Genomic DNA, 26,556 nt, shown 5'->3' with positions numbered 1-26,556 from the left:
ACCCCTCGGAGTGGTGAATGAAAACACATATGAACATGAGATGCAACATGCGGTGTATTTAATGGAGGCTGAAAGGATGTGGCAAACAGAATAAGAGGATGAGATGGAAGGGAGATTAAATGGATTTGTGATAGGTGTAGATGTGGGAAATAAAGTGTGTTCCTTTTATCCAATAAATGCATTAAATTGAAATGACAATGATGAAGATGCACCTACTTCATTTTGACCTTTAAAAACAAAATTGTTTGAAGAAAAAGAAGGGTAAGGAGTACTCACAATTTCTTGTTTTAACCGCTTACCTAGACTTGAGTTCATAAAGAAATATATGTCTTCCTCATTACTCATAAACCAGAAATTGTTTTGCATACATCCTTCATCATGAAAATCATTCATACCAATAGGAGAAGGGGAATCCTCATTAACAGAATTTGAAATGGTAGATATACTTGGCACCACAGAGAATAAGTATAAAGGCAATGGAGTGTACTCTGCCAATTACCACTTGCGGATGGTCCCTAAGTGGAGATTCCGCCCTTCCTACATGGTCAACACATTGGTGCACCGAATCTAAAGGGTGGAATTCAGACTTACCTTCTATCTACTACAGGGCTCTATGCATCAAAATGAGATCGTACTCAGCTGCAGTGATCTCCTAAGGTCGTGGAACTCCATGGTAGTCCAATGTATGTCTGGCCATGTCGAGAGCTTGTGAAGCAAACTGTGAGGCTCACTCCGACTCGTTTCTTGACGGATTTAGCTCGGATGTGAAAAGTGGTATGAAAGTAGTGTTCAAAGTCATCTGCCCTTCTATTGTTATTGCTTCTTGTGTAGAGTTTTCATATCAAGGCCCAGGTTTCTCTCAGAGAACTTGTCTCTGATACCATGTGAAGAAAATACCCTAACACAGAAATACAAATAACACCATACAACAAAGCACAGATTGATAGAAAAACACAATTAGGGTTAGGATAACTCAGAGACAATGAACACAAAGAATGAATGAAATGTTATGTCTATTGAATATACAATGCTCATGCACCAAACACACTATGCAATGGATGACTACTGTACCTCGAACTCCTATATCTCAAGGATCAGGGTAGGGGTAATGAGCTGAAGAGTGTGTCATACTGCGAATGGATCCCGAATCGCACCAAGGCAACCTCTAAAAGTCGAACACCAACAAATGCAACCAAGGAAGGCTGGATCTGATGCAAATGGCAATGTAGGAGAGAGAAAGACTAAAAACACAGGTGAGGAGAGATAAAGACTAAAAACGAAGGTGAGGAGAGAGAAAACAGTGAACGCAAGTGAGGAGAGAAAACAGCAAACGCAAGCTGCAAGAGAGAAAACAGCAACGACAAGTTGTGGAGATAATAGAGACTGCTGGAGGAGAGAGAAAATCTGCAAGGCAGCAGCTGGGGCCTGCAAACGCTACAGTATACTAACATGGCAGGTTGTATGACAACTAGATGACGGATGGCAGCAGTCGCCTGGCTAGAAAGAGTAACAAAATGATGATGATGGAGGATTGGAAACAAGAGCCAGATGAGTGAAGACTGCAATGGACAACTTGGACTGTGATGTCCTCCATGAATGGGGTGTGGGCAGCAAGCTGAAAACACCTGAAACTTGCAAAAACGAGATTAGGGCTGAATGGAGGGCAACATACCTATTTATAGAAAGTTTGGGCCCTCCAAGGGTGGGTTTGTGCTTATGGGATACAGACACTCTAGGAACGCATTTCTTTTTAAATTAACAAGGTTTCTTCCTTAATTAAGCATGTTTTGGGGGCTGTTTAAGTGAAGCTAATGTATTTTTAGCTCAACATCTCTATGATGAAGGTTCATCTTCTCATCCCAACACTCTTGGAATTTTCTATCAAGTGTAGATACAGTGATGAAAGTGTGGAAAACTGTTGTAATAGACTGTTGAATACAAGAGATAGAGAAAAGGGAAATACTGCAAAAGAAAAGAGCACTGCACAAAGAACTCAAAGAAGCAAAGAGATGCCCAGAAAATAGAATCCATATACCAAGATATGAGACAATACAGATCCAACATGAATCACTAGTTGTCAAGGCACTAGCACTAGCTCCCTCTCTCCATCAAGACTTGTAGGAGGTGAATGATCCTGACTAAGGAGTCGTCGTTCCAATATATAGGTAAGAAATAGGCCTCAAATAAATGATGATTGGCCAGTATTAATGCTGGCTAATTGTCATCATAAATGTCAAAACTGGCATAAAATGACCATAACAAAAATGCTGAAGATAAGTACAATGTACCCAGCCCTGAATGGCATACACAAACTCACACATAAACTAACATATCCACGAACACCCTCTCTCAAATCATGGGTGATCTCCAACAATATAATGATACAATGATAAGAGCCCATCAAAGTCCATACAACAATAACCACCAAAGTAGAACGGTGGATACCCAAGCAGTGGGTGCATAAGCCACCACCAAGATGCCTCAGAGAGAACGCGATGTCAATGTCGATCGTACCAGCTCCTCAAATAGAGAAGAATCATAGCAGCCCTCAATATCTGTCAACAATGTCTCGTAGTAGCATATAAAGCCATCCTATCAAAAATGCCTCTGAACATATGTGACCATGGATTCCCCTCCTTTGGCCACACTACCAAATTGTCCCCTCATGTGAGCACAAGACTACGAGCCAATCCCACTCTCTTCAACTTATCATAAACCTAGATGTCAATCCCAGCTCTAGGATTTGAATCCATCAAACTTTAATCGATGCGTCAAGGAAATCCCCCTCTGGAACCTATGTGTCAGAGTGCAGCAATACGGAAGCATAGGACAAAGACTAAGAGAGAGTGAACACAAAGAGAAGAGAGAGAGAAAAGGAGAATGTGTAAACGCAGAAAATCTGCGGTGTAGTATGCTGTATAAGAGTGCAGAAATACACAAGGGGGCAGAGGAAATATCTGCGTATGTCTCGGACATGATGACCTCGATCTCCGTCAGCCTGAGCATAGTCTGTCTCAGCCAATAGATCTCAAGATCAGAATCTGAAATAATGAACGCTGGAGAGTGCCACAAAACCGACTATAAATAGCCGAAAAATAGGAAATTCCCAGCACCAGGTAAATGCAGCCAATTGCAAAAACTGTGCCAAGTGGCACCTTGTCCAACCAGCTAACGTGGCATCCTCTGCGCCTGCACTCTGGCCATACTGCTCTGCCATCAGACTATTGACGTGCCGACTCTCCAAGAAATGACAATATCTAATACCCCCTCTTAAATCCTGGACGGGTCAAAAGACTGAGGGATCTGGAATGCTGCTGAAGAAGAGCCTGGGAAAGCACCTTCATGAACAAATCTGCAAGATTATCCTCCGCCTTGCAATACTCCACATCAATGGTCCCATCTAGAAGCTTCTCCCGAATGAAGTGATACTGGATCTCAATGTGCTTCGTCCGGGCATGGAATACAGGATTCCGTACCAAGGCAATGCAACTCTCATTGTCGCACCGCAGAAGAGTAGGACGAGTCTAGGGGCAGCCAAGCTCCTCTAACAATCTTCGAAGCCACACAACCTCACATGTGGTGGAAGACGCAGCTCGATATTCTGCCTCAGTAGAAGAAAGGGCGACCATGGGCTGCTTCTTGCTACTCCAAGAGATAACAACTATACCCAAAATAAAACAGTAGCCTGTAGTAGACCGTCAGTGGTCCACATCGCCAGCCTAATCCAAGTCACTCCAACCTGCAAGAACCAGATCTGAAGCATCTGTACCTGCAGGATAAGAAATCCCTAAGTCAAAAGTCCCCCTCAAATACCGAAGAATCCTCAAGGCAGCCTACCAATGCACCTGTTTGGGTTCCGTCATGAACCCTGCCAAAAGACCCACAGCGAAACAAAGATCAACACGAGTGTTGAGAAGCCAAATCAAGGATCCAATCAACCGACGGTAGTGTGAAGCATCCATCACGAGAGAATCGGAGTGTGAAATGGCCTTCCAATTTGAATCCATAGGAGTAGTAATGGACCGAGAAGTCTCCATCTCAAAAGTCACCAAGAGCTCCTGAATGTACCTCTGCTAAGAGATGAAAATCCCCCTCTGAGACTGATAAATCTCGTGACCCAAGAAGAAATGAAGAAGCCCCAAATCCGTCATCTCGAGTGCTTGATGTAAAGCTGTCTTGGTCTCTCGGACCTTCTGTGCATGATCCCCTATCAAAATCAAATCATCAACATATAACACAAATAACACACGACTGACCTTGGAAATGTGTACATAAAGCTGCACATCGGCCGTAGCGCCGATATCCCAACTTCAACTGAAGAAACGAGTCAATCCTCTCGTTCCATGCACGCAGAGCCTGCTTGAGACCATACAAGGCCTTCTTCAACCTGTAAACTTTCCCATCTAAGGATCCAAAGCTAGGAGGCTACTCAACATAGATCTCCTCCTGCAAGTCACCATTAAGAAGGCCAACTTCACATCCAACTGATAAACAGGCCATCTCCTATGGCCAGCCAAGGCAAGAATAGCTTGAATAGTCGCCATACGAGCAGTGGAGGTAAAAGTATCATGGAAATCAATGCCTAGGCGCTAAGCAAAACCTTTAGCAACAAGGCGAGCCTTGTGCTTGTCCAAAGAACCATCACTAAGGTACTTGGTCTTGAAGACCCACTTGACACCAATCACCTTCTTGTGAGAGGGACGAGGCACAAGAGACCAAGTGTCATTTCTCTCAATAGCCTCCAACTCGGCTTCCATGGCCTTCCGCCAATGATCAAATTGCAAAGCCTCCTTCACTGAAGTGGGCTCTCGATCTTGCATAACACGGGTCAACAAACAATAGTTGGAGCAGACAAGCTCCGAAGAATGTGCCTGGTTCCACCGTGACCTCCGCGGTCCATCTTGCGGTTCCCACTCCTCAAGGACCCCCTTGATCCCTGAATCTCAGAGTGTGTCACGGGCCCAACGAGGAGGACGAACCTCTCCCCATCGATCTCCATCTGCTGAAGACTCTCGAACATCCACCGGCGGAAGCTCCTCGGGGGTTGCCAGTGGAAGAGAAGACTCTGAATCAGAAGAAGAATCTCCATTAAGAGGCTCTGGCTCCAAAGAAACTGTCTCGAGAGCCCAACTCTCCCCATGATCTCCAAGGACGAGATGCTCCTCACCCTCCTCTGTGGCCGGAACTTCCACGAACCGCACATCTCGGCTCGTGTAGACATCCCATTAGACGGAATCAAGCAAACAATAACCTTGGGACTGGGAGCTATAGCCAACAAAAACCTGTCGTCAGGAAGCCGCCTCAAACTTATCACGCTGCATCTTCAGAATGTGCACATAAGTGTCACACCCAAAGATCCTGAAATAAGAGACATCAAGCTGTCCCGAAGTAAGCCTCAAAAGGTGTCATCCTGTCAATGGCCGAAGTGGGAGATCAATTGAGGATGTGAACTGCGGTAGCCACTGCCTCGGCCCACAGAAACTGAGGTGTCTGTCGGTGTTCCATCATGGTAAGTGCCATCTCGTTAGCAAACTCCTGGTGAATGCCCCTATCTGCACAAAAACGAGCAAACTCATTAGACATAAATTCACCGCCCTTGTCTGAACGCAAGGTCTTCAGTCGCTGGCCAGAATGGTTCTCCTCAAAGAGAAGCCAATCCTTGAAGTGAGAGAAAGCCTCCAACTTCAAAGTCAAGAAATAGGCCCAAGTCATCCTGTTGTAGTCATCTACGATCAACATGAAGTACAAGCTCCCCCTCAGGGACTCGGGCCACAAAGATCTGTAGATACAAGCTCCATGGGTGAAGTAGACACCTAGAAACTTTGTTGGGAATCGCATCCCGATGCAGTTTCCCACGAATGCAGGAGACACATGGCTGATGGCTCACCACTATGTCTGGCAATCCTCGAACAAACAACCCTCGCGACGCCTTCCGAAGGTACTTGTAGTTCAGGTGGCCAAACCGAGCATGACATAACTCAGACTGTGTCTGAGAAGTAAGAAGAAAAAAGTAACAGCTGAAGAAGACTTCAATTTGTAGATACCTCTCTCCTCATACCCTGCAGAGAGAACCTTCCTCGATCCACGATCAAGGACTCGAACAGTATCACTGTCAAACTCCACCAAGAGGCTAATCCTGGTACTGTTAGCCTGCTCTATTATCATTCTCAGTCTGTCATCTCCTGGTTGTGAGCTCCTATCAGAGTCTGGCAGGAGACAGAGGAGCTCTATCAGCTTGGTAGCTGCTGTTTTTGTCTGCATTTCTTTTCCGGGAGTCATACAGCCCAAACTGGGCCTTTTGGTGTGCAATCGCCCCAGATTTTTGCGCAGGTCGGCCAGTTTTCTGGCCTGGGGCTATATATAGCAGCCCCCCAGTCATTCTCAGCATTCTCTTCTGCAAGTTCAGCACACTCTCCGTCCTCTCCCACTCCTGCATTGGTGCTGCCATTGCTTTCAGTCTGTTCTGGTGCCCTCACTGACGCTCCGGGCTGCATGCAGGGACTGATCAGTCCATTTCAGTGTATTCAGCATTCATTTCAGTCAGTGCAGATTTTCTTCCTTCATTCCCTGCTTTCTCTCTCCCCTCCTCTGTGTTCGTGTTCTTCTTCCGTTGCGCACTCTCACATGGTATCATCGCCTGACTGAGAGCACGGAGGACCTAACCTTGTGGAGAGATACCTCACCCCTCTTCTGCTGCTGTCATCCCATCTTCAACTGCCCAGGCGGCCCTTCTAGGTAGCCCTTCTTCCTGTGTTTGCTGCAGACGACTTCTTCTGAGGCTGCCACGTCAATCAGCGACCCCTCCTTGCGTTTTCCATCAGGCTGTCCCTCCTTCTGCTGGATGACACATCATCAGGCTGCGTTTTGCAGATCTGATGGTCGTTTCCACTCCTGACGGCACATCTCCTGCTGGCGACCCACTTTCTGGTTGCGTCTAGGTGCTGGCGGCTTCTTTTCTGGTGATCTTCATCAGTTATCCTTGCGTTTTGCAGATCCAGGTGTTTGTAGGCTATCACAACCTGCGTCTTGGTGGTTGGTGACCATACTGCTGGTCATACTTCGGCTTCAGCACGGTTTTCTTTGGTGTTTGGTACTTTGCAGATTGGAAGATGTCTTACCAGTTTTCAGGCTTTGACGACTCAGAGGATGAGCTCCTTTCTCATCATTCCTCTGAGCGGAGGCGGGATTATCAGGAGTTTCGACGTCGGGAGGAGCCTCCTCGCACCCGTCCCTCTTCAGTCCATGCATCTCAAAGGGTTCCATCTACCGTGAAGGTGTCTTCCGTGAAGACTGCTTCAGATGTGCGGATGCCTTCCTTGATTCCCTCTATTCAGGTGCCGATTCTCCCTTCCTTTCCGAAGGAAGATAAGTTGGATGGTTCCAACTTCTCCCTCTGGTCGTGCAAGGTGGAATGCATCCTCGATACATTCGACCTTTGGGAGCTTGTTTCTTCGCCCATCGACCGTCCCCCTGTGGATTCGTCCGATGGCACCTCTATGGACTGTGCAGCCTTGTGGGATAGGCTCAACTCTCGAGCCCGTTCCTTTCTTTTTATGAGTCTACATGATTCCGTTCTTGTACATGTTCACAGGTTACAGACCGCGGCGGAAGTGTGGAAGAAGCTTGCGTCTTTGTATCAGCACAAGACGTTTGCCCACAAGATTTCCTTGGAGAAGAAGTTGCGGATGCTCAGTCTTGATGATTCTTCTTCCATGAAGGAGCACATCACGAAGATGGAGGACATGCGAGGCGAGTTAGCCTCTCTTGGTCGTATGATATCGTCTGAGGATATGGCGATGACACCAGCCTCATCACCTTGAGGACCCGTGAGAAACTCCTATGGGAGGAACTTTCCCCGCTTGTCTTGGAGCACGACGAGCGACTCAAAGAGGTGGGTGCCAGTGGCTCCACCAAGGCTTTTATGGCAGGTACAGGCGGCGGCAAGAAGAAGAAACAAAAGAAGGAGAAGGCCAAGGACAAGGAGGAGGACAAGAAGGATGCGAAGGAGAAGAAGCCCAAATGTCCCCACTGTGGGAAGGATACTCATCCCGAGGAGAAGTGTTGGCAGAAGTACCCCCATTTGAAGCCCAAGGAGAAGGACTCGAAGGCGGCCCCACCCACGACAGAGTCTGCATTTGTGCATGTCTTTGTTGAGGAGGATACAGCCCTAGCTTCTACCACTTTGGAGAAGCCTTGGCTCGTGGACAGTGGAGCATCTTCACATATGACCTTCCGACAGGATTGGCTTCAGGATCTTCATTCCCGAGGGGGCACTGTCACCATTGGTGACAATTCTACAGTTCCTGTTCGCGGCGTGGGGACTCTACCTATGTTTTCTGACAGGCGGTCTTCCTCCGCCAAAGTTCTCTATGTCCCTGATTTGGGTTTTAACCTATTGTCTGTGCATGGCCTTACTCAGCTCGGTACCCGAGTCATTTTTACTCACAAGCAGTCACAGTGGAGAACGCTTCTACAGGTGATGCTCTTTGGACGGGTACACAGGAGGGTGGGCTTTATACGCTCACAGCCTTGGCTGCGAGGACTTCCCATGAGCTTGGGCTGCTTTGGCATGCTCAGTATGGTCATTTGAACCTCGATTCTCTTCGGCAGGCTTCTCGGAGGAAGATGGTGGAGGGACTTTCAGATTTCCCTCCTCTTCACACTTTGTGCCCTAGCTGCTTGAGGGGCAAGCAGCATAGGCAGCCTCACCCTCAGGTTGCCTCTAGGAGGGCTACTTCTCCGCTTGAGTTGGTTCACACCGACCTTTGCGGACCTATGGGCACGGCCTCCCTTGGGAAGGCCAGGTATTTGATGCTGATTGTGGACGACTTTAGTCGTTATGTGTGGTCTTATTTCTTGGAGTACAAGAGTGAGGCGTACTCCCGTTTCTGCGAGTGGCAGGTGTTTGTGGAGACCCAAACAACTTCCAAAGTTCGTGGCATTCGAGCTGATCACGGTGGCGAGTTCAGCTCTCGATCTTTTCTCTCAGTTTTGCAGGGATCATGGTATTCGGGTGGAGTATTCCCATCCGAACACAACATCCGAGAATGGTGTGGTGGAGCGTGCGAATCGGACCATGGTGGAGATGGCCTGATCTATGCTGGAGCATAGGAGTCTTCCTCATTTCCTTTGGGGTGAGGCGGTGGCTACAGCGGTGCATATTCGCAACCGCTCTCCGACTTCAGCTTTACAGGACATGACTCCTTATGAGGCTTTCTTTGGGAAGAAGCCTTCCGTGTCCCACTTTCGCATCTTTGGGTGCGATGCTTTTGTCCATGTGGACAAGAAGAAGAGGAAGACGAAGTTTGACTCTAAGTCGAGAAAGCTTATCTTCGTGGGTTATAGCACGACCACGAAGGGATATCGGCTCTACGACTCGACGACACGGAAGGTTGAGGTGAGCAAGGATGTGATCTTTGATGAGGCTTCGGCCTCTGAGGATCCGATTGATGGTTCTATTGCAGGTGCTTCTTCGACATCGCCGGACCCCCCCCCCCCCCCCCCCCACCTTCTCTCCCTTCTCTTCCTTCTAGGATACCCCTTAGCACCCCACCCATTCCTCCTCCTACAGCTTCCCTTTCCCCTTTGGCGGATGTGACTCCTTTTTCTACGAGTTCTTCCACCCCTTCAGCCTCCCCTCAGGAGTCTTCTCGGGATACACAGCCTTCTTCAGGTGCGGAGGATCTATCTTCATTTGGTGAGGGGGAGTCCCTCTCCGATATGGGTGCTTTGCAGGTTCCGGAGACTACTCGGTCTCCCTCGCAGCAGGAGGAGTCTCTTAGGATTCCCTTATGGTATCGCCGGCTCATGCAGGATTTAGGTGTTACTCACTTTCCTGCTTCTTCTACAGGTCCACGTCGATCAGCCCGATTACAGGCCCAGCGGGATAGTTCACTGTGTGTGAACTATGCTCTTATGTCTCAGATTCTTCAGGATTCCGAGCCTTCCACTGTGAAGGAGGCTCTTGCACAGGATATTTGGAGACAGGCTATGCAGGCCGAGCTCGCTTCCATCGAGTCAAACCATACTTGGGAGCTTGTACCGCATCCCAAGAAACGGAAGGTGATGGGTGTGAAATGGGTCTTTAAGACCAAGTATCTTGCAGATGGCTCCTTGAACAAGCATAAGGCTAGGCTTGTTGCCAAGGGTTTTGCACAGCGCGCAGGATTGGACTACTTTGAGACTTTTGCTCCTACAGCTCGGATGTCCACCATTCGAGTTATTTTGGCTCTTGCAGCTCACCACCGTTGGCCTGTTTATCAGATGGACGTCAAGTCAGCTTTTCTGAATGGCGTCCTTGAGGAGGAGATGTATGTTTCACAGCCTCCTGGTTCAGGTGGAGCATACTCGGTCCATTCTTCAGCAGGAGTTTGACATGATGGATCTAGGGATCCTTCACTTCTTTCTAGGACTGGAGATCTATCAGATGGCACAGGGCATCTTTATCTCGCAGCACAGGTACATCTCCGAGCTTCTTTCGGAGTTTGGTATGGTCGCGTGTCGGCCTATTTCTTGCCCCATGGACCCTGAGTCCAAGCTTTTGGCAGATGGAGTTCCCCTTACAGATGCCACTCGTTACAAGTGCCTTGTAGGCTCACTCATCTGGTTGCTTCACACTCAGCCGGATATCTCTTTTGTGGTGGCTTTGTTGTCTTCTTTTATGAAGACTCCTACACAGGATCACTGGCAGGCAGCCTTGCGTGTTCTTCGATATTTACAGGGGACTCGATCCTTTGGGATCATGTATGGAGATGGGATCACCCTTTAAGCAGCCTACTGTGGCACTTTCTTCTACAGAGGCTGTCCCATGCCGTGAGGCACCACTGTCCACAATCCACTCTCGAGCCTAGGGAGCTGTCATCGCAGCATCAGAAGTCTTCGATGTAGAGTCCTCAATGACTGCTAAGTGTAGAAAAACAGCTGATGAGGGTATAGCCACCGCTCTAGAATCCTTCGTGTCCTTCTTGGTATCCTTCTTGTCTTTGTCAAGGCAATCCTTCTTCCAGTGACCGGTCTTTCCACAAATATGGCAAGTCAGTTCCTTCTCCTTGTCCTTCTTGGATTTGTTGTCCTCCTTCTTCTTCTTTTGGTCCTTTCCCTTCTTCTGAGAAGCTTAACCAACCAATGCCTCCGATTTGGAAGCATTCTGTCCCTTCAATTGTTCCTCCTGATCCAAGACCATAGGAACCAACTCTTCCCACCGAAGAGTCGACCCCCGCCCTGATGCAATAAGAGCGGAATAAAAAGTACCGAATCGTGGCGACAACTGGGATAGTAAAGTGATCGCCATGTCTTCGCAGGAAATAGGCTTCCCCGCATTTTGAACCTGCATCTGAAGCTGCCGAAGCTTGTTGATGTGTTCCCGAAGCGAAGAAGACTTATTCACGGACAAATTCTGCATCTACACCTCCAAAGAAACCCTCTTCATCAAGGTCATCCGGTTGTACATTTGGTCGAGCTCCAGTCATATCTCACGAGCTACCGTCAAGTGCTCGATGTGAGCTATCACAACTGTGGTGCAAGACAGAAACAGAAAAGATCAAATCCTAGCATTCAGTTTGTCCCAATGAGACTTGGCCTTGGTCAACTCCGCACAAGCATTGGAAGAGAGTTTGGACTCATCCCTCACCGAGGGCTTGTTAATCTCCTCCATCACCAGTTCCGCTAAATCATAGAACTTCAAAATGGCCAACATCATCATCCGCCAGATGCGGTAATTGTCACCATCAAGCTTTTGATCCGATGGAAGAGCTGGTAGGACAGGCACCTTCCTGTCCATGATCACCTGGAACTCCAAATCAATCTCTATAGACATGTTAACCTGCAATACCTGTACAAACGCAAAATCACTCCCCCTCTAACTGTGAAAACACAGCCTTCTAGGGCTGGTTCCTCCACTGCCCAAACCTTCTTCACCTGCCGGAGGCGATGAAAAGGTAAAATCTGCAATGGAAGGCCTCAAATGCAGCCTTATCCCCTTGGAACAATAACCTGCAGCAAATTCACCGATTAGACTCCTTTCCCGCACGCCCACGCTCGCTTCAGCCTTGATCCGATGCGCAGCCCTCCCGCTCGCCCTCGAATCCTAGAAACGCAGCCTTGTGTCGTGCTAAAATCTCCTCTTCAAATAGGTTCAACTCTCAATCAGTCCATCTTCACCGCTCTGATCCCATGTCAAAGTGTAGCGATGCGGAAGCATAGGACAAAGACTGAGAGAGAGTGAACACAGAGAGGAGAGAGAGAAAAGGAGAGTGTAAACGCAGAAAATCTACGGTGTAGTATGCTGTATAAGAGTGCAAAAATACACAACGGGACAGAGGAAATATCTCGTATGTCTCCGACTTGATGACCTCAATCTCCGTCAGCCCAAGTACAGTCTGTCTCAGCCAACAAATCTCAAGATCAAAATCTGAAATAATGAATGCTGGAATGTGCCACAAAACCGGCTATAAATAGCACGTGGCACCCTGTCCAACCAGCTGATGTGGCATTCTCTGCGCCTACACTCTGGCCGTACTGCTCTGCTATTCGACTGCTAACGTGCCGACTGTCCAGGAAATGACACTATCTAACACTATGCACTTGTATACCTATATAGATGAGACTCTCCGACCCCATCTCACCACCCTCTCACTCTCCTCTGGCACTAGCGAGTTGTAAGGGATGACTGCATCACATGTACTAGCAACTTGGAAGGGAGACCCCTACAACCATCCTCGAGGCCACAAAGCTGGAGCCTTCTAAACCTGGACCTAGAAATGAGGAAGACTCACCGAGAGAGTCATCACCCTTTGTCGCCATTTGCGCATGTGCCTTTCGTAAAGCTGCTAATGTCCTACAGACCTTCCACAAGTGTCCCTTCTTGCCACAATAATAGCACTAAGACTCCTTATTCTTCTGCACTACAGAGGTCTTGATGTAGATAGTCATCGGTGAAAGCCAAAGGTATTGGAATTTGTAGAGAGATCAATCTATATCTCAACATGCTATGAATTCAAGCAATACAAATTAAAGAAATACCGGAAGGGACAATAGTATTGGGACCAATTGGGTGTCAACTACCCAAGATTAATACAATAATGTATTTATTTTAGATTGGTGAATTTATTTGCTTGCTATAATTAGTTTTGAATCAAATCATCTACCACCCTATCCAAGTAGAAAGGCTGGTTTTTAGTGGAAACTTCTATTTTGACTTTTCCTCATCCTTTCCGTCTTGTTGCTCCTCCTTGTTCTTGGCCTTCTTGTTGTCCTTCTTGCCCTCTCCCAAACCTGCAATAAAAGCTTTAGTAGAAGCAAATCCACTAGCTCCAATCTCCTTAAGCCGCTATTCATGCTCCGAAACAAGCCAAGCTAACCCTTCCCACAAAATGGTGTCTTGAACTCTAGAGATGAGTAATTTGATATTGAAGACATCATACTTTGGAGATGGGAGACAAGTGATAAGGGTCATCACCAAACTTGGGATGAAATCCTTCTACCAAGCAATGCAAACTCATCCTATAGCTCCTCCATCTTGTTGATGTCGTCCTTCATGGAAGGAAAGTCATCGATGGAAAGTATTCAGAGTTTCTTTATTGTGGTAATATGGTGGGCGAAGGTCTTCAGCTAGTAGAAAGAAGAGAGCTTTGTCCAAGCCTCTACTACAAGCTAAAGTCTGCAAACATGCACAAGGACAAAATCTTGCAAACTCATAACCCAAACAGCATTCATCACCAAACCATTGAAATTGACCATCAAGGCAGTCCTCCTTAGGTAATGATGGAAGAACAAGCACCTGCACATCACAAGGGGATGCCAAAATGGCCATACGAGGTAAATCTGCAGCCTATGTAAGAAACAAAGAGAGGAGAGGAACAAGGCCGCTCCAATCTTCGAAACCAATGAGAGTGCCAATCTCTATTTGATCAGGAACTGATCTTCAGCCATCTTCGTTATGATCTTCACAATCGTGTCAGTGTTGCGATGATCGAAACAACAAGAGTGTCGGGCTTCTGAGCGACGGTCGTATTCATCACCAAACCATTGAAATTGAACGATTCGTCTTCATTCAAGAATCCGCCAAACACACAACAAAACTCTGTATTTTGATGCCAAGCTGCCACATTAGAGGAGAAATCAGCTACACCCCTGTAAAACAAGTTGTAGATGTCCACGACACTTTGTAGAAGGCCCGAACAATGTAGAAAATATGTCTTCTTTGCAACAAATCCAAACCAAACAGCAAATAGAGTGTGGTCTCCTCTCCATAGAACCTCCTAGTCCTCTCTTTTGGAGAAGAACATGAACACGAAGAGAGAAGGGTGAGAGAAAGAAGAGAATGGAAGAAGAAATATGCACTGAACTCCAAATGCGTTGTATACAAAGAGAACTAATCAGTCCCTGCACGGAGCCCAAAGCGTCAGCAAGAGCACTAGATCAAGTTGGTGATGGTGATGAGCTGTCAGGCGACGACCTTGACAAGAGGCTCTGAAGAAGACGGTGAAGACCCGAGGAAATGAAGTCCTATACCAAATGAGTACGAGCGATCGTTTCACCACCCAGCCTTGCCTAGTTCTTTGCTGGCCATCTTCATCGTGATCCGATTGCCAGCCGTCAAACCTTGGTGAGTCCTACTATTCTTGGACTCTCTTTGGTTCTAGGCTCCCCTAAACCCCGTTCAGGCGCCCAAGACCCCGGACGGTCATCCTCGTGCATGTTTCCCTTAATTTACCTTATAATGTAACATTTCCTTCCCCTTAAGAATCGGTTTCGTCCTCGAAAACGATACTTGGAAGGTCTAACTGTAAATTGGGAAACCTTTTCTTTAAAGTACTTACTCGCTCCCATGTTGAGCTTTCTACTGAACAATCTTTCCACTTAACCAAACATTCTTGATAAATAGTATTCCTTGTTCGTCTATTACGAACATTTAATATTCTTTCTGGTTCATGTGGATTAGATTGGTCATTTAATAGCTCCTCAATGTTATCATTTAAGATTAGATTATCCAAATCACACAGCTTCTTCCTTAATTTACTTACATGAAAAACTGGATGTATTTTACTACCAGCAGGTAGTTGGAGCTTGTAAGCCAGTTCTCCCACCTTTTTAAGTATTATGAAAGGACCACAATACCTCGGTGAAAGCTTTGGACATTGTCCCTTTTTCGTAGTTTTAGTTTGTTCAGGCACTTTAAGATAGACCAATTCTCCTTCTTTAAAGGAGATGTCTCTTCGGTGAGGATCTGCATATGCTCTAGCTCGATTTTGAGCTTTTTTAATATTTTCTTGAGCAAATTTTAACATATTATTCATTTCCTCCAAAAAATCCTTAGCTGCCTGAACCTTTTCCTTATGCAGTCCTACTGCAAAAGGAGCTCTGGGCTGAAACCCATACATTAACATAAATGGACTATATCCAGTGGAAGAGTGCTTGGCACTATTATATGCAAACTCTGCTATCGGTAGATACTATTCCCAATTAGTTTGCCTTTTACTTACATATGCCCTAAGCATATCTTCAAGGATTTGGTTAACCCTTTCAGTTTGCCCGTCAGTTTGCGGATGATCCGCCGTACTCATGCTAAGTTTAGTATCCAACTTCCTAAATACCGCACGCCAAAATTGACTATCAAATTTTCTATCCCGATAAGAAATTATATTTGCCGGAAGGCCATACAATCGGTATATATTCTCTACGAACAATCTAGCCAATTCTGGTGTTTTAACATCAGTTGAAGTTGGAATGAACCTAGCCATTTTGGTTAACCTATCCACAATCACCCACACAGAGTCGTGCCCCCTCTGTGTTCTGGGTAAAGCAACAATAAAATCCATGGAGATGCTCTCCCATTTTCCCGAAGGAATCTCTAGTGGATGGAGAAGTCCTCCCATTTTTAATCTTTCAGCTTTATTAACCTGGCACTTATTACATTTGACCACATAGTCAAGGACGTCCTTATTCATTCCAGGCCAATAAAACTGCCTTTTAATAAGAATATAAGTCTTATTAACTCCTGGATGTCCCACGCTAGGGGTATCATGACACTCAAAGAGTATCTGGCGCCTTATTTCTGTATCTTTCGGGACACATACCCTACCCTTGTAGAGTAAATAACCATTATCAATGGTAAAATTCTTCCACTTGAATCCGGTTTGAGTAACCCCTAATGCTCCATTTCCTTGTTGAATATCCTTAGATATTCCTTCCTCAGTAGAAGCACTTTCATTTGGATCCCCATTTTTTATTACTTCCCATATGTTGGAATATGCCGGATCAACCTGGCATTTCCCATTTAAAGATTCAAGCAAGTTGGAAGTGAACTGAGTAAAACTCAATTCATTAATGATGGGCATTCTGCTGAGTGCATCAGCTACTATATTATACTTTCCTTTTCTATATCTTATCTCATAATCGAACTCTTGGAGGAGTTCGGCCCATCTGGCTTTACGCCCGTGTAAATCTGGTTGATCATTAAGCCACTTAATGCTTTCATGATCCGATAAAATCAAAAGTTTGGCACCGTACAAATAGTGCCTCTATTTCTTCATTGCATGTACTATTGCATATAGCTCCCTCTCATAAACAGAATAATTCTGTTTTGCACGGTCTAATTTCTTGCTTTCAAAAGCAACTGGTCGACCTTCTTGTAATAAGACCGTGCCTATCGCCTTATCACTGGCATCAGCTTCAACCACAAATGGTTTATTGGGATCCACAATTAATAGTACTGGAGCTGTAGCAATAGCTACCTTAAGTTTTTGAAAACTTTCATTTTGATAGTTCCCCAATTAAAACTTTTTCATTTCCCTTTAAGTTGGTCTGTCATTGGAACAGCTATTTTGGCATAATCTCGAATGAATCTACGATAAAATCCAGATAAACCTAGGAAGATCTGCAGCTCTTCCAGGTTCCTTGGAGATGGCCATTCAATAATTGCCCTTACTTTTTCTGGATCCATCTTGATTCCCTCTTTCGAGATAATCTGCCCCAAATATTTGACCTCTTGTGCAAAGAATTCACATTTAGTTTTCTTCGCATAAAGGAAATGTGTTCTTAACAGTTGGAATACTAATTGTAAGTGTTCCAAATGTTCTTCTTTTGATTTACTAAAGATCAAGATATCATCCAAGAAGACTACTACAAAATGTCCTAGATAGGGCCGTAAAACACTATTCATCAGCTTCATAAAGGTAGCTGGTGCATTAGTGAGGCCAAAAGGCATCACCAAAAAATCATAATGCCCGTATCTAGTACGAAATGCTGTCTTGGGAACATCTTGTGCCTTAATTCTTACTTGGTGATAGCCTGATCTTAAATCTATCTTTGTGAAGAATTTTGCCCCTTGTAATTGATCAAAAAGATCTTCCATTCTAGGCATAGGAAATTTATTCTTCACCGTTATTTTATTAAGTGCTCTATAGTCAACACAAAGTTGCATAGAACCATCTTTTTTCTTTACTAATAAAATTGGTGAAGCCCAAGGTGAATTACTGGGTTGCGTAAACCCTTTATCAAGGTAATTAATTTGTCTTTCAACTTCTTGGTGCTGTGTTTCACTTAACTTATATGGTGGTTTAGAAATAGGGTGTGTATCCTTATTTGTGTCAATTGGGTGATTTATATCACCCCGATCTGGTGGAAGGCCACTTGGTAAATCAGAAGGAAACACATCTTTAAATTCATCTAACAAACTGCTCAATTCATTATTTACATTCAACTCACAAACATAAGAAAATTGTTGCTTTATATTACAGAAAGTAAAAGTGTTTTGTACAGAAAGAGACCATAACATATATACCTCACAAGCTTCCTTCTTTATCAGCTTCTGAACCTCAGTGGAACACAACAAAGGATTATCAAATACTTCATGTTCACCTTAAATGACAAAAGTCTTACCATCCCTTTCAAATTCCAGTGTATTATGATGGTAACTACGTTTTAAGGATGGTTCCAATCCCCATAGCCACTCTCTCCCTAGAGCAATATCAGCTCTTTCCATGTTCATAATTTGGAAATCAAGTTTATCTTTATATCCTTGAATCTCAATTTCCAAATTGGATACCATTGTATCCCTTATTTTATGATCTTGACCTTGCATCATACAAACAACATATTGATGCCCACTCTTTTGTTAGGGAAGTTTCAATTTTTTGACAAGTGCATAATTTATAAAATTATGTGTAGCAGAGTCATCAATCATGACTCTAACTCTCTTTCCAGCTATCATTCCATGCACTCTAACTAAATCATGTGGCCCAAAGGTAGGCTGCCACATAGAAGTTGACATACAACACTTGTGTTGTACATCCATGTGCAAGACCTCTAAAGATTTATACCTTTCATGCCCCTTTAATTCTAAGGTCTGCACTACATGGATTTGTTTTTCTTTTCCCTTGCCCTTGTCCTTATCCTTTCCTTTGTCTTCCCCCTTTTTCCTTCGAGGGCAATTCCAAGCAGCATGGTTAGGGGTTAGGCAATTGAAACACAGCTTTTTTTTTTTGGCCTTATCAAAGTCGTCTGGACTTAACTTTGGCCTTACATATTGTTTCTTTTCAAAAGGTTGTTTTTTACCCTTTAAAAATGGCATTTTTCTTTTAAATTTGCCCACAAATTTTGAGGTTTCCAATTCCTTAGACTTGGGCTCCGTATCAGTGAGACTAGTGAGTGTACCTGGACGCATACTATCTTCATTAATTAATGCAAATTTAATTGCCTCTTCCAGCGTCTTAGGTGAACTCCTTTTAACTTCCTTTTTACAGGCTTTATCTAGTCCCCTAATGAATCCTCTTGTCTTTTGAAATTCATCTATTCCTTCCAATTTGAGGATTATCTCACGATATTCCTCCAGATATGTCAGCAGGGGTCTTCCCTTTTGTCTGACATAATCCCAATCTTCCCAATTTCTTTCCATTTCATTTTCAGGAAGGAATTCTATCAAAAAGACGGATTCAAATTGAGCCCAAGTTTCAGATATTTTATTTGCCTCCTTTAAAGTTCGCCACCATTTATATGCTTTGGGCCCCAAAGTTAAACTAGCCTCCAGTACTTGGAGATGTGGTGGAGTATTTTTAAGTTTATGTAAATCTTCCCATTTTTGAAGGAAATTAAAGATTGTATCTTTATTTCTATCTTTTTCCTCCCCGTGAAACTGAGGGGGTTTCATATCTTTTAGAACTGGATTATCCCTCAACTTGTGATGGGGTTCCTTAGGATCCCGCATAGTCACATCTAAATCTTTCGATGAAGATGGGACATCCGAGGTTTCTATCTTATTTTTATCTCTTTCTAACAATAAAGTTAATTGAGATTTTATTTCAGTGAGTGTTTGAGTTAAAAATTCCATTTGAACCCCCTGAGCTTGTACACGAGCAGTAAGATCATCAAATTGTTCTCGTGTAGCAAAAAATTCTTCCCACTGTTCTTCTTGCATCTCTGATTCATGGGGATCTACCATAGGGTGGTCCCCAGAACTAGAACCTTCCATTACTCCCTCTTTCCCTTTTTCTGCCATTAATACACTGGAATTGGAAAGCAAAGATAAGAAATTTGCATACAAAGTAAAGTACTTCCCTAGTTTTAATGGCAGGCAACTGTTGCTGGTTTTGTAAATAAACCCGAAAGAGTAAGGAACAAATTTTGCCTTCCCGAACAAAAGCAGTGAACCAATCATGCTGGAAATGAAATTCTGTGATAGAAACGAAAGAATCATGGGAACAACCGGTATATCTTCTATATAAAAAAAAAACGGGTCTGATTGACTTCAGTCCGCCGATAACGAACTGACTCCTGACTTCAGTCATGTACCATCTGACGTTTTTCCGTCCGTCCCACAGCAGTCGCCTCACGCACAGCAGTCGCCTCACGCATTTCGTCTCACAATTCTAATGCTTTTCCTCACGGCTACAACAGTCGACCGTCGCCTCATGTTCCGCCTTACGCCTTTCTTCTGCCTGCTACGTGTCACACTTACATGACATGGCACAACCACGAGTTACCACTTCGTATAGAAATCTTCGACGACTGACGGATGACGGATGACGGACGACCTTAATCGACTGAAAGATGACGTGTCATGTCCGTCGAACCGTGTGGCTCCGATACCAATGTCAGGCGACGACCTTGACAGGAGGCTCTGAAGAAGACGGTGAAGACCCGAGGAAATGAAGTCCGATACCAAATGAGCACGAGCAATCGTTTCACCACCCAGCCTTGCCTAGTTCTTTGCTGGCCATCTTCATCATGATCCGATTGCCAGCCGTCAAACCTTGGTGAGTCCTACTATTCTTGGACTCTCTTTGGTTCTAGGCTCCCCTAAACCCCGTTCGGGCGCCCAAGTCCCTGGACGGTCATCCTCGTGCATGTTTCCCTTAATTTACCTTATAATGTAACATGAGCATTGGATGACGAAGAGTGCTGAAGCCTGCAAGACAATGTGTTTGCCAATGACCATGACCAGCTACAAATAGCTAGAGAGGCTGAAAACTGGCCAATTCCATCGTGATGACAACAAAAATGCTAGGCGAACTGCATCTGGAGATAATTTACCTGAGGAAATGCTTATTACCACCAAAAAACTGTTCACTCCAACTGTGGAGAGTGTGAACAGCCTCCCATCACTAGGAGGGGAAAAATGCACTGAACTAGAGCACGAACACACTAAAACTGACTGAAACTAACTGTAAAAGTGTAATGCACTGAAATGCACACTCTAGAAAGGGCAAAAAACAATCAGAGCTCCAATGTCTCCATTCTTTGACAGAGCTCACAACCAAGAGATGACAGACTGAAATAAGACAGGCTAACAGTTCCTTCATTCTATTGAGTTTCTTTCAATCTCCTTCTCTATTCACCCCATGTTCACTTTCCTTTCTGTTGCATACTCTCACAAATTCTGGATGGATGAGGAGGAGGCGAGATGCTTTCATACAAACATGGGACATGGTTGTTAGTTGCTCTTTACAAGACCTTCTTTGTATTTTATATTTTATTTCGGTACTTAAAAAATTGATGTTTATCTGTGCATAACCTGTCAATAACAGATAGATATGAGCCATACCCTGCTGTCAATCAGCCCTACCACAGCCATAATAGGTGTCCTGACTCCTAATTCTAAGTCCTAACAAAATTAACATTTTCCACCAAATGAATCAACTCAATACCAAACACTTTTCCTAATTTAGCACATAGTTGGCTTTTGTTACAGGTAATTTGTTATCTAGTCTCACTATTTTATACAGTACTATTTTTTTGAATTAGATTTTAGGAATCTTTTTAATTTCTGGGTGGTAGAGGTAAGGATTCCTAAAACGCGTCAAAAGGTTGGAGCATGCTATACTAATGTGATGGCATGTTAAGTGCATACATTCTTAAGTTTCATTGAACAGATCGAAGAAGATTTGAAACTGGTTTTGCAACTTGCAAAACCTGCTGCAGAGCAGGAAACTGAGGGATGCAAAACACAAAGTGCTTCTAAGTCTTTACCTAGGACCATGGGAAAGTTCATTCTCCCTTGTAGAGAATAGGGACAAGGTATAATAATAAGGAAAGTATGTAAATACCTTTAAAAACGAGTGTTATTGGTGTTTGAGAAAAAAATTTAATCATGTATGAGCCCATAATTAAAGTGCCTTACCTTGAGAAAAAGATTAATCATCTATGAGATGATACTTAAAAAGTGCCTTACCTCGTGTGTTGTCACAGTTGTGAGATAGAACTGCAGTTCATGTACAAAAAGTGTCACCATTATGGCCATTCCAATTAGAGACACTGCAACAGAAACACAGCGAGAAGTATTAGAATCTGTTATCTTTCACAGCACCTAAGACTTGTGAAAACATAATGCACTCATGCCTAGCTCTGCAATTCTTGAAGTTTGAATTTTTCTGTTGATGCTAGAATGGTTACGATACATATGGCACAACCTGAAAGGGGATGAAAGCACGTTGCCTACTGCTCCGACATTCTTAAACATTTTAGTCAAACAATCAATCCGTTCCATATAGTCATTCGAAACCAGCAAGCCAACAGTTACTCATTTTAGTAAGAGCTGGCATGTTCGACCATGCATCCATACTTAATTTACATTCAAGAATCAGATCTGCATTCTTACAAAGGGTCTGCACTGTTAGATGCTCGTCTGCGTGAGCATCAAAATTCTTCTAACTGAAGTTGCAGCCCAGAGGCAAGCAAAAGATCGCTTAACCCATCACATAAACTCTGACACAATATCCATACAAAGCAGAAACCTGATAGTTATTTTATATCTGACAACCCTCAAAGATCATCAACAATTCCATGCTACAGCTCAACCATTCTTCTGCAAAAGATACTGTGGTATTGCACCAAAAACAGTCAACACAACAGTTCTTAGCAAAGGATCTGACCTACAGCCCCTGAAGAGGTTTTTGATATGAGATGCTCTTCTGCATGTGGAAAAGCATCGAAATTTTTTAAAGCTTGAAATTTTAGTCCCATTAAGCAAACCTGCAAGTCAACCAAAGCAAAGTTCATAAAATATCAGCTGAATGAAATTACATGGTTATAGCCCTTGCTTCAAAGTTATATACAGTTCAAGCAATAAATAGAGAAGTGAACAAAACATGGCATTTGGAACTTGCTATAATTTACGTGCTTAATAATGGGTCAGGCACAAAACAATCATTCCATAAATTGCTCATGCCATATCTCATCATCGACTTATTATTTCTCTCTCCTATATTGTCTATTGCAAAAGATCTCAAGTCCTTTCTCAGTGTTTCTGGACACCATACATTTGCTCTAGTGCAATAAAGCTGCCCAACCAACCACCATATAATAGCCAACAGGACATATGTGAATTAAAACAGAGCAATCAGACTATCCTAATGCCCGGAAACATAAAAATGCGGCAGAAAAGGCAGTGAGAAAAATTGGCAATCGCCATTAGCAGCAATGCCGCACTAGGTCAGTCCGGATCAGGTCAAACCTAGGTCAGGGACCATCTGAATGTCCAACTCCACAGCACTTTCACACGCTGCCGATCTTTATGGTTTGAGATTTTCAACATTAATGCAATCTCAGCAGGTGTGTCTTGCTCCTCTTCTATTGTGAAAGGGATTGTAATGGAGCTGGTATATTCAATTCAACATCAAAGCCAATGGGTCTAGTTTTGTGCCTATCCATGTTGCTGCATGAGCCATACAAGTGTAAAGAAAAAGATACCAAATGGAAATGAAGCACCTCCCAGTCATGAAGCCTAAACAAGCTCACCCCCAAGCCTAGGACCAAAAGCATATCTAGCCAAGCTCCCTTCACAAGGACTAATGGCCCATACCATCAACGCACACCATACCAATCTGTGACTGGTCATTGGACCTACCTGTTAATAGTCCTATCTTTTCTTGTCTCTCCACGTCCACCTCCTGGTTGTAAGCCTAAACGGGCTCACCCAACCTGACCTTCTAACAAAACAACATTTGAGAAGGTATGGAGCAAAAGGGCCAGCATCCTATACCATCAGCCAGCACCATCCTGATGTGTGGATGGAGCTGCCTATTAGCACCCCCCTTTACAGGCTATAGAAGGTAGACACCACAACAACTTTCATGCTCCATCCTTTCACCCAATCAAAGTTATTCCAGCTAGCCTTAAACTCTTCACCTATCTTCTGTCTAGATCGCCATCTAAGCTTCACATCGGAAGCGCATGGGTGTACAAAGCCATTTTTGTATCAGATTGTTTGGAGTTAAAGAAATTTTTTGTTCTCCTCTTATCTGTTGTGTACTCTCTTTCTCTATCTCTTGCCCAAATTCTATTCACTGCGCCGTATAATTTTTACACTGATTAACTAGGGGCAACTCTTTGACAGCCTCCAATGGTTGCGTTGATCACCAATGGCTGGAAAATCAAAGCAACAACTCTCTCTCCTCCTCTCCTAACCTCCACGATGTTGGAATGAGGTCCCATCAACATCTAATATCCATTTTCCCTCTTGCATGGGAAGGTTTTGCCAAGTGGCAACCTTCTAATTGCATTTCTCAGCAAATTTTCAACCCAATTACATCAATCTTCAAAACATTAAGTCCAAAAATTAATTTAGTTATTAATTTTATTAGACCCTAAACTAGCATTAATAAATTAATCAATGCCTAGTTTCTAATGTCATCACTGGCATTAATGGCTAATAAAATCTTCTAGGCCAAAATCTAACACCAGATACCACCTAGTACCTATCAAGGATAACTTATTACACAACTTTGGCAGTTAGCACTCACTGTTTCTTAGGGTCCCTGACAAATACTTCCAAACAATGAAGCAATGGCTGTACAATAGAAGCAAGGCTAGACAGATATGCCAGGTAGCAAATCAGCCAACTTCCTAGTAGGACCATTTTATCAATGGTACAAGCCAACCAATTCACAATCTACCGAATTTCTAGCCTACTGATCATTGGGATCATTATTTTTTGCCCATCAATAAGGACATTTAGTGACATTTTGCATCCCAACTGATTGTTAAGCCCGCATCATTCGACCATATGTTCCCTTTGTCAATTGACACAATCATCATTCATCTTATTGCCACTTGTATCTAATGGTTTATTTGTTAAGCATTGGCTCTTATGCAAGACCATGGTATTTTTATAAGTTTGTTGAAATCTTACACTAGCTTTTCTATAGCTAGAAATTGGCAGCGAGTATCTGCCTGGTCATCTGAATTTTCATTGTTGTTTGACAGCATGTTACAGGACGTGGGTGTTTCATTTGGTACCATAGCCTCCGCATTTTTCCCCACACTTTCCACTGGGACACAACCAGATTTGTGACTGTTTTCACTGCATCACCGCCTGAAGCAGGCTGCAGTTTCGCTGCCCCAATTGTCCCGTGATCAATCCAAAAGTGTCTGTGGATGTTCATGCTGAGTTTGAGGCACTCAGAGTTCTCTGTCTCCATGATTTGAAATATTTGTGATGTTCCTTTCTTCTTCTGCTGTTTTCTTTTTTTTTGGCGTGGTTGGATTGAGGGAGGCACGATTTGCAGGCTGCTGCATTTATTGGGTAGTTCGGAGGTCCAGGAGTGCATGCAAGTTTTGTGTTTTGTGATGCCTGGATCAGGGAACACATGAAAATTTGATGGAAAGGGATAGCCGCAGAACTTGGCTTCCATTAGTACCCGTCTCAATGGACAAGAGTCCTTGCTGTTTGTGCCAACTGCTGTGAGCTGCAGTCTGATCCTGTATCATTAACTCCTCACTTATCCAATCTAACCTCTAGCTGTTAACTCTAAATCTAATACTCAAATTCTCCAAGCTCTAGCTGTTAACTCTAAATCTAATACTCAAACATTAGAGAAGAATGTCGATCCAGGCAAATTTGGCAGAGACGACAACGAGACAAACAGGAGAGGTGTTGCAGAGAACAGGAGAGACGAATTGGACTGAGAAAAAGACATCGCGTGTGTGAGCGAGAGTGAGTGTCTGTGTGTGTATATAGAAAAGAAACAACGTACCTGGGAATCGCAGTGGACGCAAGGTGATGTGTTACCAGAACTGTGCAGAGCAGGCGCACTCTCCTAAGCTCGTTTAGAGGTTTGGCCCCGTCAAAGTTTGCTGGCGGCCTGAGGACAAAATGTTCTATATACCAGAGTCATACCAAATGCTATTGTAAATTGTAATAGTGAGTCTGCAGGGACACAGTCGGTTACGATAAATAAAATCACCATGTCAGATCTGCTTGCAAGTCGGAATGGTTAAAGTGTGCTCGTGGTTAGAGCTAATTAAAATCACTCCCAGCTCGATGGAAGTCCCCTAAAACATGTGTCTTCTATTCCTCTTTCTCCTCTCTTTCATTGCCCACAACTTAGTTACTTTCTCTTTCTCCCTCTTTCATTTCTCACAACTCTCTCTCTCTCTCTCTCTCTCTCTCTCTCTCTCTCTCTCTCCATATCGATTACATGAGGAATGTCATAGGCCTCTTCCTCCTTGAGATACAGTGTCTAAAAGAAACACTCCTCAAGAGTACATTCCTATGACCTACCCAAAGGCAACTTACAAATTTCTTCACAAGGGAGATCTAATAGACCTCATCTCAGTCTCAATCCACACATGGGAGGATCACTACCACAGTCCGCATCCACACAAGGGACATTGATTCATTGCATTGTCCCGCTTGGCCAATCCAAATGTCCTAGACCCTAACATAGACATCAATGGGACACACACATACACAAATACAAGAGATCATTCCTTGGACTAGAGCTAGGTCCTACATACCTCCACGATATTCCTAGTACTGGCTTTTGTCCATTCCAACATTTTGTACTACCAATTGTGCAAATCACAACAACTTCAAATTTATTAAGCCATATAAAAGTAATTTATTCTAAAACCTAAGTGTAATAATCTAGCCATACAATAAGCCTCATTTTTTGGAAGATAGTTATCATCCTGAATTGATTATCTAATGAGGCCAATGAAAGCCAAAAAAAAAAAAAGGGTTCACATTAAAAAAAAGAAACAGAGTTAATAACATGGGCCAAGAACGTCGTCATAACATCCAAAACTGATGGGCTAGTTCCTCTTTGGGGATTTGTATTG

General features: G+C 43.9%; 1 protein-coding gene across 1 annotated transcript in view; it reads right to left on the bottom strand.

Moving 5' to 3' along the window:
- LOC148026212 (Endoplasmic reticulum vesicle transporter protein) overlaps nucleotides 1–25,746 on the bottom strand; it is a 122,010-nt gene extending 96,264 nt beyond the window's left edge. The window contains exons 1-3 of the mRNA XM_087693492.1: nucleotides 25,470–25,746; nucleotides 22,368–22,467; nucleotides 21,668–21,750 (exon numbers count right to left, since the gene is read on the bottom strand). Of these exons, the coding sequence (XP_087549618.1) occupies nucleotides 21,668–21,750; nucleotides 22,368–22,458 (174 nt within the window). The 5' untranslated portion in view covers nucleotides 22,459–22,467; nucleotides 25,470–25,746. The remainder of the gene's footprint in view (nucleotides 1–21,667; nucleotides 21,751–22,367; nucleotides 22,468–25,469) is intronic.
- Between the last annotated feature and the right edge of the window lie 810 nt (nucleotides 25,747–26,556).

This window comes from Lygodium microphyllum, chromosome 14, assembly GCF_053477565.2.
Source record: "Lygodium microphyllum isolate KBCC chromosome 14, Lygodium_microphyllum_v1.1.10, whole genome shotgun sequence".
NCBI lineage: Eukaryota > Viridiplantae > Streptophyta > Polypodiopsida > Schizaeales > Lygodiaceae > Lygodium > Lygodium microphyllum.
The sequence above is the reverse complement of the archived record's forward strand: the minus strand, read 5'-3'. Positions and strand labels throughout refer to the sequence as shown.